We start from the raw sequence: 18030 nt of genomic DNA, 5'->3' as shown, positions 1-18030 counted from the left end.
CATTAGAGACGAGTACAGATTGGAACTTGATCGTTGCCAGGACTATAATGTGGTGCTCAATGCGGTCTGAGGAGACTTTGTTGTCGTTGATGGCTTTGGCGAGTATGTACTTTGTGTGGAGATTCTAGCTGTTGTGGCTCCAAACTGTGGGGAAACTTTGTGCAACTGCCTGACTGTGACTGTCTAAAATAATGACAATCACCTCATAGTCCATGCTATGTGCGTCAATTTATCCCGCTGCCTATTCCAACCCCTTGAAACAGGTGCCACAAACGTCCTCGAGGTTCACCAACATGGACTTCAAGTCCCTGATGTCGGCTCAAATAGCCAAATCAAAACCACCACTTTCAAAGTCTCCCGCATCTCCCTCCCCAACTCCCGATCCTCCTACCTCGACACCAGCAAGTAAATACATACGTCGCGCCGACCTTGAAGCCTCGCGGCAAGCCGAGTACCTAGCCGAGCAGGCCAGACTCTCCGCCGAACGGGAGGAGCGGCTCTCCAAGAAACGGAAACTCGAGGAGGAGGAAGCCGAACGGAATGCCCGCAGGGAGGAAAAGCTGCGGAAACTGGCGGAAGAGTCACGACGGAGGAGGGAAGAGGAGGAGAAGGAGGAGGAGAGGAGACGAAGGAAACGCCTCGGACTGGCTGAGGTGTCGGATCAACTGGCCCTCGAGGACGGGGGCGCAGGGGACAATGCGGCTGCAGGGACGGGTGGAACACCCGCAGAGGACATACCCGACGACGAGCTGCGGCAGAAACTCCGTGAACTCAACGAGCCGGCCGCTCTCTTTGACGAGGACCACTCTGCGCGGTTGAAGCGCTTTTACGCCCTCACGCGAACGGCGCTGGCGACGGCGTCTTCGCCAAAGTTGAGCAACGGACCCATCCCGACCACGCTGGAACCTGTCGAGGAGAAGGACATGCTCCTCCCGACCACATCCCTCCCTCTCCAGCCGGGGACACCGGAATATACCTTCCTCCACCGCCAGCTCGCGTCGTACTTTACCCTTCTCCTCACCGAATGGTCGCGAGCGCTGTCGGAGCGGGACGAGTCGGTCAAGCAGTCCTCGAGCGGCAAGGCCGCGTACAACAACTACGTCGTCGTGCTGAGGGACCTGACGCCGCTGTTCCGGCACTTTGAGAAACAGACCCTCGACCGGGACCTGCTCGAGCCCATCTGCAAGATCGTGCGCTCGGCCCAGAAGCGGCGCTACGTCGAGGCCAACGACGAGTATCTCACCCTGTCGATCGGCAAGGCCGCCTGGCCCATCGGGGTCACCATGGTGGGTATCCACGAACGTTCCGCGCGAGAGAAGTTGCACGAGAGCTCGAGCGGGAAGCAGGCCCACATCATGAGCGACGAGGTCACCCGTAAGTTTCTCCAGAGCATCAAGCGGTGCATCAGTTTCGCCCAGACGAGGTGGCCGCCCGACGACTTGGGCCAGCTGATGGGATGAATGACGCGTGGTTGTTTCTACCCACGAAGGCTTCCTTGTCTTCTTACCACCACAAGGATAAGGTTTCATTCAATCAGAATGCTTCAAAGGCTGAATCTTACCAAATAGCCAATCGTCAACTATGTACTGGCGGAGTCGTCTACTGATGTTCAGGGGAGGATGCATTTCCAATCTTCCGGATACCGCAGAAATTGAGCCCCCGTCCTGACGCTGGAGGAAGGGAGCACGAATCGAATGGTAATCTCTGGGTATTTGGATATCAAGACGTGGATGAAGGCTACTTCCAAAGAGCAAGAGATGGATGAGTTGGACACGTGTGGGGTTGACATTCTGTGCCCCTATCACAACCGACTTACTTTACACTCTAATCAAGCACAACAGACGAAGATTGATACAATTTCAACTACAAAAACTTGTTCTTGTTGTCAATATGAGCTTCTCTTCCGTCGCGACATCACGAACCCTTCAGCCAAACCCACAACAAAAAACCAAAGCCCTCCTGAAATCTCCTACAGCCGGGATCCAACGACAGAAACTATTGGAATCAGACGTCATGCACGCTTCGCCCCCCAGCGGGAGAAATCAGCCTCAATGTGAAAGTCAACAACTCGGTATTATCCTCGATGAAAGTCTCCCTGAGAGGGAGGATTTCAATCAGCTGGATCGGATATGATTTTGAGTTCTCCCGAGCGGGAACACTATCTACGGGACCTCTACGGTATTATCAACCGATGCCTGATGACTTGGACATTGATGGTGACGCCAGTCCTCACTCAGAGCGAGCGAGAGAATGAGAGAGAGCGACCACGAAACGGAGAGAAAGACGACAGAGCAAGTGACAATGGTTACTCCCTCGCTCACTCACTACCGAAAGAGGCTCGTTCTACCAACCTACCCACCTACCATTAATATATTTTAAGATGAATGTAGAATCAGCGTTGGTGTTAGTATCTCACTACCTCATACGTGGTACAACTAATGAAGCAATCCGTACTGGGTACACTCGAGTTTGCGGGAAACGACTACTTGCGCCGCATTCATTCTATCAAAAGAACTAAATCACCACCCAAAAAATACCCTCCCGATCCTTTCCAATTATATGGTCAAGCAAGAAAGAACCATATGATATCAAAAATATCCCCCCTGGTAGGTAGTAGTCTAGAAAGAACAGACACCTCTAGAAAAAGCATTCAGTGCTAATTGGGGTATCGTAATCGTCAAACGAACTGGGCTCGCTAAAATTTCGACCCGCCAGAGTGGGTGGAATTCCCCCAAATGGAAAACAGACCAACTCCGCCTTTTGTAAATGTATCCTTGCCGTCTTAACCTGTCCTCGGTACTCTGTCACGCATGACTAGTCCACAGCATGTCAGACGTGTGTCCATCTGCTCCGGGGTGTACCCCGTGTCTTGTACCGAACTCCCTTGGTTCTAGCGTAGTGTAACCAGACGACGCCGCACTGCCGCCCTACACCACAAGACTCTAGGCTAGAATCTTTGTTGGCGTGCCTTTGGAGCACAAAGGTCCATTTCGCTCACTTCGCCTGGCACTCCAACACAAGAACCACTCCCGGTCATATGACAGCCACCACGAAGCTGACGTGTACCGAGGCTCATAGTTGTGACTGTGAGTGCATCACAGCCTTCTAGAGCGACATTGCTTCAGCCTGGCAGGCAGCGTGAGATCAAGGACAGGTGAAGTCACAGCCGTAGATAACCGATCGGGTATGCCGTAATTAGCACAGACTCTCGGAGATGAGTCAACGGCAACGGCGCGTCCGCCAGGGCCTAGGATGTGGCAAAGGTTTCTAGGGTTCCAGCCTCGCGGGTTGTGTTCCCTGCAAAGGAAACGCTGCCGGAGGTGGCCGGTGGACCCCGACTCACGTGCTGGAAATGGGTGGACTACTCCGCCCACCCAAAGTCCCCAATGGGCGAGAGGCAAATTCGCTCAGAAAGTGCTCCAGGCCCAGTCTTTGGGTACACTGTTAGCGACTTCCGCGACCGGTTTGCCCGTACGAAGGCCGCTGGAAATCATCCTTCGGTGACCCGTCGGTCCCGCCAGAGGCGTCGGAGGACCGCTCTCGTTGTTGCTGCAGTCATCCTTGCTGTTCTGGCTGTTCTTGCGGCGGATTGACCTGGCCGTATCCCAGCGTTGATACTGCCGGTGACATACCTCGCATGCCCGGGAGGGAATGCCGTCGGGATGGAACTGGGCATCCTGGTCCAGAGGAATTGTGTATGGGGTGTGTGAGGAGCAAAAGATATGACCACAGTGGCGACAGTGGTGTTTGCGAACAAACAGGCTGAATGATGATCGACATTGTGGCGAGTCACAAGTCGGTGAAGCTTCGTCGGGCTGAAGTAGAATCAGACATGTTAGCATCCATCTGTATGTCTCAATGTACGTCGCATGCTCATGCAGTCGTGCCGGGAATCGAGGTTGGCCATGGCCAAGTCGACTGAACGACGGTTGATTCTTGACATACCTTCCAATGTTCTCTGGTTGGCGGGCCTGTGACTTCACCCAGTTCCTCCTCCTGAGCCCAATCAGGGTCAAAAGCGTCCAGAGCCAGTTCGTCTTGAGAGTCCGGGCTTGCTGTCCGACCTTCGTCTTCTTGCAAACTGTCCAACGATCCATGCAGACTTTTTGGTGGGGTCATAGGAGACGGTGTGCAGAAGTGTTCGGTTGGCCGCAGCGCAGCAGGAACGTAGAGAGGGGATTTGAGCGGCCGAAGCTGCTTGTACGGATTGGGGGCATGCTGCTGAATGTAGTCGTGCATGCGAGGAGAAGTGGGTGAGGCTGAGCTGGCTGGGGAAGGTTGTTGGCTCATGTAGTTGGGAATCGCGTATGGCTGAGTTGTTGCGTTGGCGGTCATTCTCTGGAAGTTGTGCTCAGATTGATTTTCTAAGTAGTGTTGTTTCTGTCGGAGTAGAAGAGAGATAAAGGACGGCGGGAACGCTTTACCAAAAGCCGATCAAGTTATTTCAAGAGAGCAGAATCCAGTTGTACGGCCGCGACAGAGTTGTCTCCACGCACAGATCCGGTGAAAGCGCTTAAAGTCGGTGTTGACAGCAGAATTGGGATGCGGCTGATGACAGGGCGCGCAGTGGCTCGCGAAACGAAGCAACCACGATTTCGGAACCGAGGGTGATCTTAAGAGGCGCAGGGAGATGCCTCTGATAGGTAATACGTGACCTTTCAGATCAGAAGGCAACCAGATGGGCCTTGGGAACTGAGGCTGTCGAAAACGTGGGAGGTGGGGTGGGAGGTGAGTGGTGGTGGTAGACACGAGAGAGTAGATAGTTCTCTCGAGAGTGGGATGAGTGCGGGAGGACGATAACAGATAAATGAAAGGATAAGGCGCTGCGGGACCTAGAGGGGACCAAGTCGTTCTTTGTCTAGAAACCACGAAGTTCTATCAAAGTGTCAAGCAAGTAGTACGGTGGGAGAATATCTGGGGGAGGGAGAAGCACCCAAGAAGTATCTCAATTAGTATGGTGAGGTGGTGAGCAGAGTAGCAAGAAGCATTTTGCCCGCGGAAGGCTACGTGAGGGAAAGTCTGGTCGCGAGACCAGAAACCCTGATGGTATGGGTACCCATGTCAAGTCGCCTGCATGTCGCAGTGATAGGCATTGGCTGGGCCAAAGGCATGGGGGACTAAGAAGTCCAAGCTGATAAGGACGCCCGATAAGCCAATCACGGGTGCAGGATTTTAAACAAAGGATGGCCACTTGGAAAATGCGCTGGTGTCTGACAATTGGCTTTGGTGGTGCCCCTCTGGTGCCTCCGCCCGCCTTGCTGCAAGTAACTGCGCAACATGGCCACAGGCTTAGGCTTGGGGAGTAGTTGCCTAGGCCTGGGCTGCCACCCACAAGTTTCCGCACCAAAGAATACTCGTAGGTACTAAACTTCAACCTGCGCAACTCTTTTGGCCAAGTAGGAAGCATTTACCACTCTATTATCAATATAGGGTCTATTGTCCCCGGCAAGAAGCGGCCTCAACGTCAGACCTGTGGAGGACTTATTGGGGGACCGTGCGCCATTGAACTCGCCAACCAACCATGGGGCGCCTGGACTTAACTTTGATCTCTCTTGCCACCAAGGCCCCTTTGGGTGTGTCATATTGTGTGGTGGTTCTTGGATGCCGACAAGTGCCGCATCGGGTTGGTTGGGAAGCACTCCCAACAAGGTAAGCCCAAGAGAGCCCCGAGAGCCCAGCATAGCGTCGACTTTTCAATAATTGGTCCCAATCCATCGGTATAAGTCGAGGATACCTGGTTCCCTTCTCAATTTCCTGCAGCTGCATCGGCAACTGGCTGGGTTAGACACGGCAATTAGGCGGGTACGAGGGGCACTGCGCTGCCCTGCGCTCGAGTAATGAGATACAGAGTCATGCCGAGTTTCTGGCATGTGCTTAGATCCGTAAAGCCGCCAGCATCCATTGTTCCGTATGTTCCAAGTAGGGATCAGCCGCGCGAGTAATAGACTCTTTACCACTTATCAATGCAGTCGACGATCATTGATGATGTCGGGGCGGTGGCCATCGGTCATCGGTCAATCGGTATGATGGGAAAGCAGATCCGAGCCAATGTATCTACCTAGCTTGCTAGTATTTTCGGTGAATAATGGCAACGCTGGTGTCGCTCTTGAAGAGATGCTAGGGTTCTTGGGTGGGCTTTTTTGGTGGAGCTCATGATGAAATTGCAACTCCGTTATTATCTCGCACAGAATCCAAGTGGGGGCAATAGAGGGGACGAATGCAAGACACCGGAAGAAACATTCTGCTTTGTGTCTCCAGGAGATGATGTGCATTTCGTTAGGGTATCATGCAGCGGCCCGAGAAGACTTGGACGAGGCAAAGTGAGGGTAATACATGTCCGGGTGGAGAGGGCGAGAAGGGGGGGTTACCGAAGGGCGGGAGGGGGGAAGTCACAGAAGAAGGGAGCCAGATATCCGTGAGCCATCATGCAGTCCAAGTACCTGGACAGTGCTTAGAACTTCAGTTTCAGTTGGTCGGGCGGCTTTGCGGCCGAGGTCCGCGCAGGCTTGTCAGTGGTGGCGGTGGTCTCGCCAGGCCCAGCACGAGCCCAGGTGGTTGTTGGGTGGTGTGTTGGGGTTCTGGCTCTTGGGTACTGGTACTGCGTGCTCCGGGTGCTGCTCGTTGGCTGCTAGGCTGGATATGCTCCATGGTTACAGCCCCTGGTGAGCCTGTTGTCCACTCCGGTCCACCTGCATTACTCGTACCTACCCGGCTAGCGCCTAGCAGGTATCCTCCCCGTACACCCGTACCACCAGGAATACCTCTACCCTTGGTTCCAAGCACCCAAGGTCCCAAGGGTCCCTAACCTGCACCCACCCACCACCCACCACCCTGGCCACACCTGCACCCATCTGCAGCAGCCTCGCCTAGACGGTAGCTTGGTAGCCAATTGGGCGGTGATCCTTCCCCCGGAATCCCCCCCATGTTCCAGTTAAGGTTTTACCCAACTTCAAACTCGGTGAAAGACCTTTTGTTCCCACGGGATCGTCCACCGTTTCCAACCCTCAGCTTCCCCTCCATTCAACCTCAGGGAGAGAAGACATTGCTTCATCGGATGCTTCTTCTCTGAACCATTCTTCATCTGTCTGACTATCGTCGCTTTCCCCCAAACTTCTCTTTCCCCGTCCCACCCAAGCCTCTCCCACTCTCACCCGGTCCCGCGGTGACCTCATTGACTTCTGATCATCAGTACCATCGTCATCGGCATCTCTCTTTTCGAGGAGACTGGGAAAAGGGGAACACACCAAGCGATGACCAAAAGGCGCGCCGACCACCTTCGCGATATTTCACCGAGAGACCCCAATCACCCATGGGTTGCACGAGGCTATCGACCGGATGTGGCATATGCCAACAGGACGGCTCCTATAGAAGATCCCTACGGTGAGATCGCATATCAACGCGCCTTCGCCGAGGCGGCTGAGTCCAACTCGTTTCGAGTACCGGAGCCAATCCTCTATCACAATTCTCCATCGGCTCGGGAGTACATAAGAAGGAGAGACGAACCCTTTTTCTCCGTCAAATCTACGAAGCCCAGCAATAAAACTACGAGCCAGCCTGCCACGCCAACTTCGGTCAATACATCGGCTTCCTCTCCAGCAAAGCTTCCTTCACCGAAATACGGTTCAGACCCGGGATTCCCACTTGGTAGAGCAGATGTCAAACAGAACATTGAGCCTGGTCCTCCCAGACCGACGGGATCGCCCAGCAGCAAGGACTTCCAGCAACAATCGCCACCTCCAGTAAGACCCGGTGTCGGGCAGACTCCATCTCACCTTGGAAACAGTCTACCTTGGACCTTGGAGCCTAAAATCGATGCTCCATCAGGTCCTTCTAAGATGCTACGATGACCCAGGACATCAGAAGACATGTCACAAATTCCCTTTGGTCAGGGCAGACGGCAGACGGCACGAACATGTCAATCACCGCAAGCCTTGGCTACTCAGACGACTGTGGCAGTCATTTTGAATCCGTTGATGATTTTCGACCAGATGACTAGATCTCATAAGCACAAACTGCCACTGGGCGACACGATATCAGCAATCTTGGTTATTTCTTTTCTTGGTTAAGAACTCGGGATGCATCTGGCGAACAACTGCGGGAACAGCGCTTAATGAATTTTGTTTTGAAATGTTTTTGAGACAGAGATTGCGTTGCCACGGGAAGTCTCCAGCCTCGAAAACCCCCCCATGTCAACATCCACATGAACTTAATTGACGAAGTGACGGCCTTGCTGCTACAGAGAAGACAAAAAGAACGCGATGATGAACGAGGGACGGGCATTTGGCTGGGGGAAATTCACGTTACCATCAGTTTTGGCTTTTTTTTTTTTTGATCGCTACCGGCTTTGCATTGGGAAATATATCCTACAGTACTCGGTACATGGTTGAAACCTGTTTTGTGGCAGGGAGGGCGTTGGCGCAGCCGGATGATTTTGGCAGTTTTTGCTTCGACGAAGGGGGAGGAGGAGGAAGCATTAAGAGAGAAGCGGCCACAGCATCGAAGTAATGAAACATGTATGCGTGCACTATTCTGACGAACTGGGAAGGTATTGTCTTGCTTCTCCTCCCTCTTTGACATACACATTACCGACGTGCATTTTAAGTCTGTTTTGTCCGTCCCCTGCCACTATTCTCGGTGGTGTTTGTTGCTCTGGGCAGTACTAGTAAAGTTCTTTCTTTGCTTCCTCTACATCCTATCCCCCATCCAACGTACTCGTAATTCTTACGTCTTGAAACCGGTCACGAGCCCGTCGGGGAGAACGAAGTGAGAACGATATTGAGAGAGTAAGTGAGTAAGCGAGAAGCTCAAGCCCAATCTAATCCAACACAACTCAACTCCATTCAGTTCAATCCAATTTCTTTTTGACAAAAGCATCGCAATGTTAGTCCAATGCACATACGTGCCCTTTTGCCTTTTTATGAATCCCTAATCCACAAGTTCTCATGTCCCTCCATTCTGGCCGCCAGGAACCACGCCGGGGCGCTGGACCAGAAGCGAGATCATGGGCGAGAACAACGTGCGGGAGGTGCCGGCTACTGCATCTTCCTCTGCATGCACATGTGCATCTATATGTGGATTTATACTCGCAGAAGCATTCTCTGCTGCAGCGTCGGGCTGCGCAAGAAGCTGTGGTCTCGCCCACCGGGTCAGGTCGTTCCACGAAACCCATTCCCAGCCGGCGCATTTGTCTGGTTCGAGGAGTTGTGCTTTTGGCGGTGCGTTGTCGGTCTCTGCTTGGCTGTTACCATCAACGGCCCTTTTCGCCCGCGCGGTCATGAAGATGGTCACGTAGTGTTTTCCCTTGACCGCTCCGACGCCAGTCCCATCCCCAACCCTGCTCTCCGTCCCAGTGGTGATGGAGGAGGATGTCTCGAAGGGCATAACATCGTTCGTCGCCGTGAGGAACTCTATGTCTCCCACGTCCAGCCCCGTCTCCTCGCGCACCTCGCGCGCCGCGCACTCTTCAAACGACTCGCCGAATTCCAGGTGACCACCGGGTAAGGCCCAGGTGCCGGCGCCGTGCGAGCCCAGACGCTTCCCGAGGAGGAATTTGGGCTTTTGTGATTTCGGGTCGGTGTGGAGGATGAAGACGGCGACGCCGATTCGGGGGACGGATGAGGCGAGGAGGTTAGATGGGGACGGCATGGTGTATGTTGCGTTCTCTTCTGTTGGGTGGTTGGATGGATGAGTGGATAACGTCCCGTGTAGACTGAGGGAGATGGTGGACAATCTCTTGGTTGTGCTGTCGTCGACACCGGTAGTAGTCTGATCTGACTGTCTTGGTCGACGTTGACGGTGACAGAGGATAGACGTCCGAACTGACAAGCCCTCTGCCCTTGAGTCGGTATTTTCCTTCAATTCCAATTCCAATTGCAATACTTCGGCTTTTTCGAATCCCTCCTTTCGCTCTCTTTATGTCTCTGCTATTTCGCAACCCAAAAGGAGATGCAAGACTCACTCACCCACAAACAAGTGATAAATAGAAAAGAAAGCAGGAAGAGAGGACAGGAGAGAGGGTGTGTGTGTCTGTCTCCTCTCCTCGCTAAATATTTGTCGGGGAGGACCACGACCGATGCTGTATCACTGGTTCGTGGTCACTGGTCAATGAGTGATGCCTCTGCCTCTGCCTAGATGGCTGTAGGTCGTAGGTTGTATGTCGTAGATCCCATTCCCAAGGCACCCTCAAGGCAGAGTCAAAATCACCCGAGAGGAGTGACAGAATCTCTCCTCCTTCTCCTCTCTCTCCACTCTGTGTCCGCGTCTGTATAATATGCCCGTCGGTTCGCTTCACTCGTCCACTCGACTAATCTTCGATCTTTGATGCCCCTTCGTGCAGCAAATTCGGTGACTCACAGATCCGCGTGCTCGCCTTGGCCTGCTCGCCTACTTGCTTGCTTGCCTCCCAATTCACAACAGGTCTCGAGTCCTCGACTTACCTTTCCCTTTGCCCTTCCCTTTCACTTCCCGTCTTGGTCGTGTTGGAACGGCAATTGGCCGCAGCGCAGGGCCCTAAGGGATTGTGGCAAGTCTGTAGGTAGTGAAAGACTGTGGCGGTGCTAATACGGTAGATGCAAGGTCTGTACCGAGTGGTTGTACGAGTAGTACGAAATACGCCCTGTTAGGTAGTTTCTTCCACAGTCTGGATTGTCTGATTGGACGGAACATGACACACGGGCTCAACAGTTGGACGGTCGGACGGCACGGACGGACGGTCAATCAATCAGCCTTGTAACCTCGTGTGTCTGTCGCTACGAAATAGGCAGTGGGGGGTGTTAGGCAATTCTCGTATGACTAGCTAGTGGACACCGAGGACGAACCTACCTAGGTACTCACTCATACAAGTATGTAAAATGTTGGTTCAGACAGGCATTCAAGTTCAGATTCAGGTTCAGCCTGACAGTCCGTCTGGGTCTGTCTGAGCAGCAAGGCGGCATTTATTCGTGCGAGGACGGAAGACTGGAAAAAGGTCACTTTATGGTCTCCAGAATATATACCACCGTGTATTTGTAATTCAGCGACCACGTACTGTAGTTTTACGCAGTCAAGTGTATTATATTCAGAAGAGATCACTTGTCCCTTCCACCAGAACACTGTCCACCTATGGCGATGTCTTGCGTATTGCCCCACTGCGTCAAAGCACTTCCAGTCCAGCATGACTGATGAAATACACCCCGGTGTCCGTCGCGTTGGTGATGTTGGTCTGCTTGGTGTGCCCAAACTTGACGAAGCCGTTTTCCACAGGACTGGGAACCACAGTGCCGTTGAAGCGATGGAGCTTGTTCTCACCACTGACGACAGTGAAGTTGGCGAGCGAGATTTCGTTCGGATTACGACTGACCACCGTCGGCATCCCAAAATAATACGCGTTGACCTGCTCTTGGGTGATGTGCAACTCGTAATATCCCCGGTAGTAAATCTCTTGCCATTGCAGTTCACGGTTAGCACCCACAAGCCACTCACTGGCTTGGTTACTGCGCGCGAGCGAGATGTTTGCGCCGTATGGCGATGGGGACGTGACGGCTGTGCCGCCGAATTCAACTCCGATGGCTCCCGCACCGGTCGCAGGGTCGTACGGGTGATTGTCCAACCACACAAGATCAGAAACCCAATTTGCATGGCTGTCTCCTGAGAGCATAATGTTGTTGGTAATGTTATTGCCGTATAGTGTCTGGAAGGTGCGGTTGCGGTTGGCTTGATATCCGTCCCAGGCATCGTAATCGAGGGGGTTGACGTTGCCATACGCCACGGATTCGTTGATACGGCTAAAGACCGTCTGAGATCCAATGACACGCCACGCTGCGCCACGGTTCTTCGAGTCGATCAGGGATTGATAGAACCAATTTTCCTGGCGGGAGCCCATCATGGTGCGACCAGCATCGTTTGAGATCTCGTGGATGTAGTCGGTATTCCAGTACAGGTCTGTGAGAGAGCGGTCATACTGGCGAGTATCGAGCATGATGAGGTCAAACAGGTTGCCAATGGAAAACGATCGCCAAATCCGAAGCTATAGCGAGTGTTAGAACGAACTCCTCCCCAAGACAGGTTGTCTTACATCATCACCCATCTCGACTTGTCTGATGGGCATCCATTCAAAGTATGCTCGGACAGCGTTCATCTTTCTCTGATCTACCGAGACGCCACCGTCTTGGATAAACGACGCTTCGGTGTTGTTGAGCTCGGCAGCGCCATCGCGGTAGGTGTTGTCGGCAACCTCATGATCATCCCAGACAGCGATCCAGGGGAAGTTTGCATGACTGGCGATCAGGTCTAGATCTGTCTTGTAGGTAGCATGTCTAAAATGCGCGAGTTGGGTCAGCGTGGTCCCATGTAATCGGGCAGCAGGATTCGTTTGAGTAATCAAGGATCAAGAACCACCCACCGCTTGCGGTAATCATAGAGCGTATAGATCTGTCTATCTGGCAAAGGGACACGTCCAATAGTCTGACCCCATCCATATTCGCCGTTGGCATACTCGTAGATATAATCACCGAGGTGCAGAACATAGTCGACGGAATCTTTGCGGACCGGGTTACCGTATGCGTTGAAGAAACCAAACGGAAAATTGCTGCAAGAATAAACCGCCAGGTTAACCCCCGTGACGTTGTCCGTGGTCAAAGGAGTAGTCTTAGTTCTGCCGACCATGCTAGAGACACTGCTGTTGCAGATGGTGAACTGGTAGAAGTATTGCGTAAAGGGTTGCAAGTTTGAGGCTTCAACTTTGACCGTGTAGTCGACATCCGAGCTCGTGTATACAGTTCCTTGGTCAACAGCGGATGACAACGCTTTGTCACTCGCGATCTTCCAGTTCAAGCAAACAGGAGAGGTCGAAGGTGGCTTGCCCTCGTCGGTGTCGTTGTAAATCGGAACAGGATTGTAAAGTGGCACGAAGCCGCCGGTAGAGCTATTACTTTTGACGTCGTCCGAGGTAGGAGCACATCGTGTCCACAAAATCACACTGTTGGGATATGGGTCGCCAGACGCAACTCCATGGGTGAAGTTCAGCTGCGAGGCTGGTGTGGCCTGTCTCTCAACATGTCGCTTGACGACCTTTCCCACCGAGATACCGAGAGCAGGGTGATGAAGGGACGGAGAGCGGTAGTTCAGGTTTGCGCCGTACGAAGCAAATGTTACACCAATCAAGGTGGCAAACACCGCGAACTGCAACATTTTGCGAAAGAGCTCTTGGGCGAGGGAGAGAGAATATGCTTGCTCACCTTGGTTTTCTCTCGGCATCACCTGAGGGGACAGCCAGCTCTTTTTGAAGAAACCTTGAGCTTCATAGCTCTGGGATCTCCAACTCCAACTGCCACAAAGCGTTGTACCCCGGCATCCCACGCTTCCTCAACCGTGATGGCCCTGCACAGAAGCTATTTGTCAAGCAATAAATAGCCACTTAGGTTCAGGGACAAGCTTTCCGATGCATATTGGCAAGAGGAATGAGCCAATTGAGGGCAAGGCTGCAGACATGCTCCAGGCAGAGTCCGGATCGGCAACGCCCGGATTTATTCTGGCTCGATGTTGAAGCTGCCTATCTGATCATAGCCAGGTCGAACAGAAGCACCTTGAGCGATGGCGGCACCGATAGAAGCAAGGGCTTTGCGTTGGACAAGGGTCCCAAGTGGTGAGTCGTAGGAAGAAAGGTAAGTTTGGATCGAAGGAAGCATGCAGTAGTGGTAGAAGAGTGGAAGAAGCGCAGCCACACCTTGTCGAGTCTTGGGACACGTGCATGCGGCCTCCCATCAAATCAGGGCGGAGGCATTGCAAAGATACCAACACCACCACTCTCCAACGTCATGGACCAGTACCTACTTCCCACACAATATCCACATAGTATCCATCAGACCACGCCTTGCCATGTCTCTAGAGCTTACAGACAAGGACCAGCATCGAGATCGGCCGGGGCAAGCACAACAGCATAACGGCCAGCAGAAAAACAAAAAACAAAAAAAGCGGGTGGACGAGAACAAGCTGGTCTCGAAGAGCTGCCTGAATGGGCAAAGGCTACAACTACTTCGTCTCGTGTATAATCTTTCCTTTTCCTGCGAGAGGTCCCCGAACAATGGATTGCTCACTCAGGAACGATTCCTCCTAAGCCCCTCCACATATCACAGCGATACCCTCTTCCAGCTTCCCATGTATATGCATTCACCAACGTGAAATTGTTCACCAGGCCCGGTTCCCCGTATTCTGTCAAGTTGGTTTTGATGTATGGCAAACTGAATGCGAACGGTGTGCCCCCGGTGACATTGAGGTTGATCTGGAGAGGGGAGTACATCTTGAAAGGAGGCCAGTCGGAAACTGGATTGCTCAAGGTACTGTTGGACGACATTCCATTGGCAACAGCACTGGGAATAGACGGGTTATCCGACGTGATAAAGCTGCCCCAGATCTTCATGGCTGCGTTGACAAAGTCCGGGCTTTGGTTTGGTGTGGGTGGCCCAAAGTAGGCCGTCAAGTCGGTGCCGTGAACAGCAATCGGCACGGAATATTGATACTTGAATGAATTACGTCCGTGGTCACTGTAGGCCTCTGCCATCCAGTACGACGGGCATACAAACGTAGTCTCCGAATAGATAGCCTGTGTTCAAGTCAGCGTCCGCTGAAATACTTGAATCCCACGCTTCAGACTCACAAAGGCTCTTTGCTGCTGCCCTGTCGCAACAGAGCTCTGGTTGATGAAGCTCGGGAGCTCAGTGCCGGAAGAGGCATACAATGGCGCATCGGGGTCCGTGGAATCATTTGAACTTGGATAGTAGAGTAGCACTTTGGCAATGTCATCGTTCGTGAACAGCGGAAACGTCAACTGTAACCACGCCACGAGGTCGTCTTCTGTCGTAATGTTGGGCTGGGTATATGCCGGTCCCTCGAGGGCGTTGTTGCTCACGAGCAAGTTTAGTCCGTTGAGCTCTTTACGCAAGAGTTGGCGACTAGGTAGATCTTGAACGAATATGCCGTCTGTTACGGGCAAGAAAGCCCAAGTCCCATATTTGCCCGACTCGGACAGAGTGGCGCTTGCATTTTGTAGTGTGGCCGAGTCTTGACTGACAAGACAGTCAAAGATTGTATTTGGATGAGCACCATAGGGCAAGGTCGGTGCGCAACCAACCATGGTGGCAAAGGCGTAATATGACTGTGAAGGTTGCCAATCCTTGTACCCGTACTGCATGGGTAGGTACGGCGATGAAGCGATCGTCTAGCAGTGTCAGATGGCATACCGAGTACTTCGCAAACTCGCCAAAGTGACCTACATTCCTGAAAAGCGACTGGCCAAGGGAGCCACCATACGCCATCCCTTGAAGCTAAATCCCGGTATCAGCACGAGCTTGATCTCCTTGGGTGTGACTTGTGCCTAATCAAAGAAACTCGAGGGATGTCCTCCTTATCTGAATGAGCAACGTACCATGACTGATCCAGCTCCTGCAAAGGTACGTTAGTATATTCCTCCATAACACTGATGAGACAATGAAGCTGTCTCCTGTGAATGAGAGTGAAACCAGCGACTGAGAACCTACCTGCTGACTGCCCGGCTATCGTCACATGATTGGGATCGCCTCCGAACAAGGAAATATACCTTTGCGCCCACTGTAGCGCAAGATATTGGTCGAGCAAGCCAGCATTGACTACTCCATTCCGAAAGACTTCATCACCTGCAAGAAAGCCAAAGGCACCCAGCTAGATAGGTCAGCTTTGACGCAAGAGAGATGGTGTTGAAGAGTTACCCTGTACTGAATGGTCACACCGATAAAGGAATTATTGTTAGCATTGATGATGGCCGACAGATCCTGCTGACCGTTCCCTCTCCCATAACCCCCGCCATGAATGTAAAAAAGAACAGGGAGTGGACTGGGAGGATTTGGCGGTGCGTATACGTTGAGAAACAAACAATCTTCGCTCGCCCCCGTACTGTTCAGAGGCACCAAGGTACTGGTTGTGTCCTGGTTTTGAGGACATATGGGACCAAACTGGGTCGCTTGAATCACGGAATCACGGTTTGTTTGAGGCACCTGAGGAGCTTGCCATCTGTTCGAGCCAGTCGGGGGAGCTGCGAAGCGGATGCTAAGTTGTGATTAGTTATGTGGTTCTTTAGGATGAAGCATCTCAGATGTACCCTTTCCACACGTTCAACCTCGTCGTCGAGTTAGTGTAGCCCTGGTAGACCTCGTAGCCAAGGTCAACTTGCAGCGAGGTGCTGTTTTCAGTGGAAGCTTGACGAGTATGGAGAACGGGTGGATACGGCTGAGGGTTGCACTGAGGATATGCAGAGCAACGTGCTAATAGAGAGACGGCAAAGAAGAATAGAGCACGCATTTTCCCTGTGGTATCCCTGACAGACCGTGTGTGTGTCTGGGAATTGGAGGGGTTGAAGGAGTCTCAAGGGTCTCTCTGAGGACACATATTTCCATATATTTCGCGGGCACAATCAGTCCGGTCTGTCGCACACGGTACCGCCAATGCCGCGACTTGTCGGACAGTGACCGGCATTCAGGTGGAAGCATTGTGGGCTTTGACCCCAAGCTGCAGTTGATATTAGCCGTATATCAAAACAGATGCGAAATAGATGGAGATGAGATGTCAATGGATAGACGTCATTGGATCCCCCACATTCTTAGCCTTTAGTCTCCTCATTCTCGGATCCGCCACCCCGTCATTGAGGATGCAAAGAATCAGGCGTCGCAGCGTCAAGGTCGTGTGAGGCTGGTCCAACTCCGCACGGCAGATGAAGGTCACCCGCTTGGTCCGGCAGTGATTCTGGAAAATTGAACAAACAAGCACCATGCTTCAGCCAATGGGATCCAAAGCATCAACATGTTGTGCTGGCGGTCTAGACACCAGACAGCTAAAATCTATTTTCCTATGACCGCCTTTAGCAGACAAATCTCAAACCCGATTGCCTCACCTATCATGATCAGTGAGACGCCACATCCACAATTCATATTCCGTTGCCGTCATTCACCAGCTCGTATTTCACCGAACAACCCAGCTAAGCTTGACACATGTATATGCGCGCGAGCAGAGTTTTGGCTTCCGAACACCAACACCAGACTTTATGACTTCGGCTTGATATTGACGAACGGCTCTCGCGTCTCCTGGACGTTCAGTTGCTCTTCTTGTCGCCACCGCTCGGGTTCAGTTGGTTGTATTTGACGCTCAACTCGTCGTATTCCTTTTGTAGACCTTGCGCTTGACTCTTCATCGCCTCCAGCTCTTTGTCCTTCTTTTGAAGCTGTTTCTTGAGTTCGCCAATCTGGTCGGCTCGATATTCTCCGCTGAGTTTCTCCCCTTCTTTGCCGCCGGCACGCTTATCCCCCTCGTACATCTTGACCTTCTCTTCGAGACGAAGGACATCAAGGATCATGCCGTAGGTGCGGTTGAGAATGAGGGAGAGGAAAAGTGTGAAGCCGGTCAGGTACATGTTGCGCTGAGAATAGAACTTGCGGGCTTGAACCTCCATGCGCTCAGAACCTATTGCTGCTGCTCGTCTGCTTTTGTCAGCCGTGACCAATTGGGCTGGCCTGATGTGATCCTGCAACGTACCCTGCACCAGTGGTGTCCTTTGACAAAGCTGCCATCTCCACCTGAACGCGGTAGACTCTGTTGACGCTGTCGAGGAATAGAATGAGAATGAAGATGAAGGTGATCTTGCGGAGTGTCAGTCGACATCAGACCGTCTTAGCAGAAGCTGCGGCATACCTTCATGCCATATTGTATCTTGGCTACAATTGGACTTTCAGAGATGAAATTGAACATTTTCCGCTTGACTGTGAATGGCATCGGGATGATAAGGGCTATAAACAAGACCATCTCCGTCACCAGAAGGACGAATACCTGTGATGGTTGGTCAGCTTCAATAGCCCACAGTAGTTACTACCCAGCGTCACTGGGGCTTGACTGACCAGGCTGTAATAGAGCGTCATGTTTGCGGGTTGGCGTGAATGGAATCCTGCCTCCGAAGGTGCGAGAGTGGGGCAGTTGGGAGGACAGTGCCAGAGAGTAAAGGATGTAGAGACAGAGAGTTAAGAACAGAACCGA

At 52.5% G+C, this 18030-nt stretch overlaps 7 protein-coding genes across 7 annotated transcripts; 2 read left to right on the top strand and 5 right to left on the bottom strand.

The window, feature by feature from the left end:
- Positions 1-293: 293 nt before the first annotated feature.
- Positions 294-1460, top strand: AYO21_04994 (hypothetical protein; the record flags this gene model as incomplete). The annotated part of the gene is made up of 1 exon (XM_022654965.1): positions 294-1460. One exon carries the CDS (start codon positions 294-296, stop codon positions 1458-1460), a length of 1167 nt encoding a protein of 388 aa, XP_022512648.1.
- Positions 1461-3407: 1947 nt separating this feature from the next.
- On the bottom strand, positions 3408-4335 carry AYO21_04993 (hypothetical protein; the record flags this gene model as incomplete). Its single annotated transcript, XM_022654964.1, has 2 exons — positions 3408-3668; positions 3946-4335. The coding sequence occupies 2 exons, from the start codon at positions 4333-4335 to the stop codon at positions 3408-3410; spliced, it is 651 nt and encodes a 216-aa protein (XP_022512647.1).
- Positions 4336-7250: 2915 nt separating this feature from the next.
- On the top strand, positions 7251-7847 carry AYO21_04992 (hypothetical protein; the record flags this gene model as incomplete). The annotated part of the gene is made up of 1 exon (XM_022654963.1): positions 7251-7847. The coding sequence occupies one exon, from the start codon at positions 7251-7253 to the stop codon at positions 7845-7847; it is 597 nt and encodes a 198-aa protein (XP_022512646.1).
- Positions 7848-8940: 1093 nt separating this feature from the next.
- AYO21_04991 (hypothetical protein) lies at positions 8941-9645 on the bottom strand (the record flags this gene model as incomplete). The annotated part of the gene is made up of 1 exon (XM_022654962.1): positions 8941-9645. One exon carries the CDS (start codon positions 9643-9645, stop codon positions 8941-8943), a length of 705 nt encoding a protein of 234 aa, XP_022512645.1.
- Positions 9646-11131: 1486 nt separating this feature from the next.
- Positions 11132-13167, bottom strand: AYO21_04990 (hypothetical protein; the record flags this gene model as incomplete). The annotated part of the gene is made up of 3 exons (XM_022654961.1): positions 11132-12004; positions 12053-12293; positions 12380-13167. 3 exons carry the CDS (start codon positions 13165-13167, stop codon positions 11132-11134), a joined length of 1902 nt encoding a protein of 633 aa, XP_022512644.1.
- Positions 13168-14068: 901 nt separating this feature from the next.
- On the bottom strand, positions 14069-16308 carry AYO21_04989 (hypothetical protein; the record flags this gene model as incomplete). Its single annotated transcript, XM_022654960.1, has 7 exons — positions 14069-14578; positions 14633-15193; positions 15249-15299; positions 15401-15417; positions 15513-15672; positions 15720-16056; positions 16109-16308. The coding sequence occupies 7 exons, from the start codon at positions 16306-16308 to the stop codon at positions 14069-14071; spliced, it is 1836 nt and encodes a 611-aa protein (XP_022512643.1).
- A 787-nt stretch (positions 16309-17095) lies between these two features.
- On the bottom strand, positions 17096-17915 carry AYO21_04988 (hypothetical protein; the record flags this gene model as incomplete). The annotated part of the gene is made up of 4 exons (XM_022654959.1): positions 17096-17480; positions 17536-17639; positions 17692-17826; positions 17895-17915. The coding sequence occupies 4 exons, from the start codon at positions 17913-17915 to the stop codon at positions 17096-17098; spliced, it is 645 nt and encodes a 214-aa protein (XP_022512642.1).
- Positions 17916-18030: the final 115 nt, after the last annotated feature.

Source organism: Fonsecaea monophora (assembly GCF_001642475.1).
Source record: "Fonsecaea monophora strain CBS 269.37 chromosome Unknown Scaff30, whole genome shotgun sequence".
NCBI classification, from domain to species: Eukaryota; Fungi; Ascomycota; class Eurotiomycetes; order Chaetothyriales; family Herpotrichiellaceae; genus Fonsecaea; species Fonsecaea monophora.
This window is presented reverse-complemented; position numbering and strand designations above follow the sequence as displayed.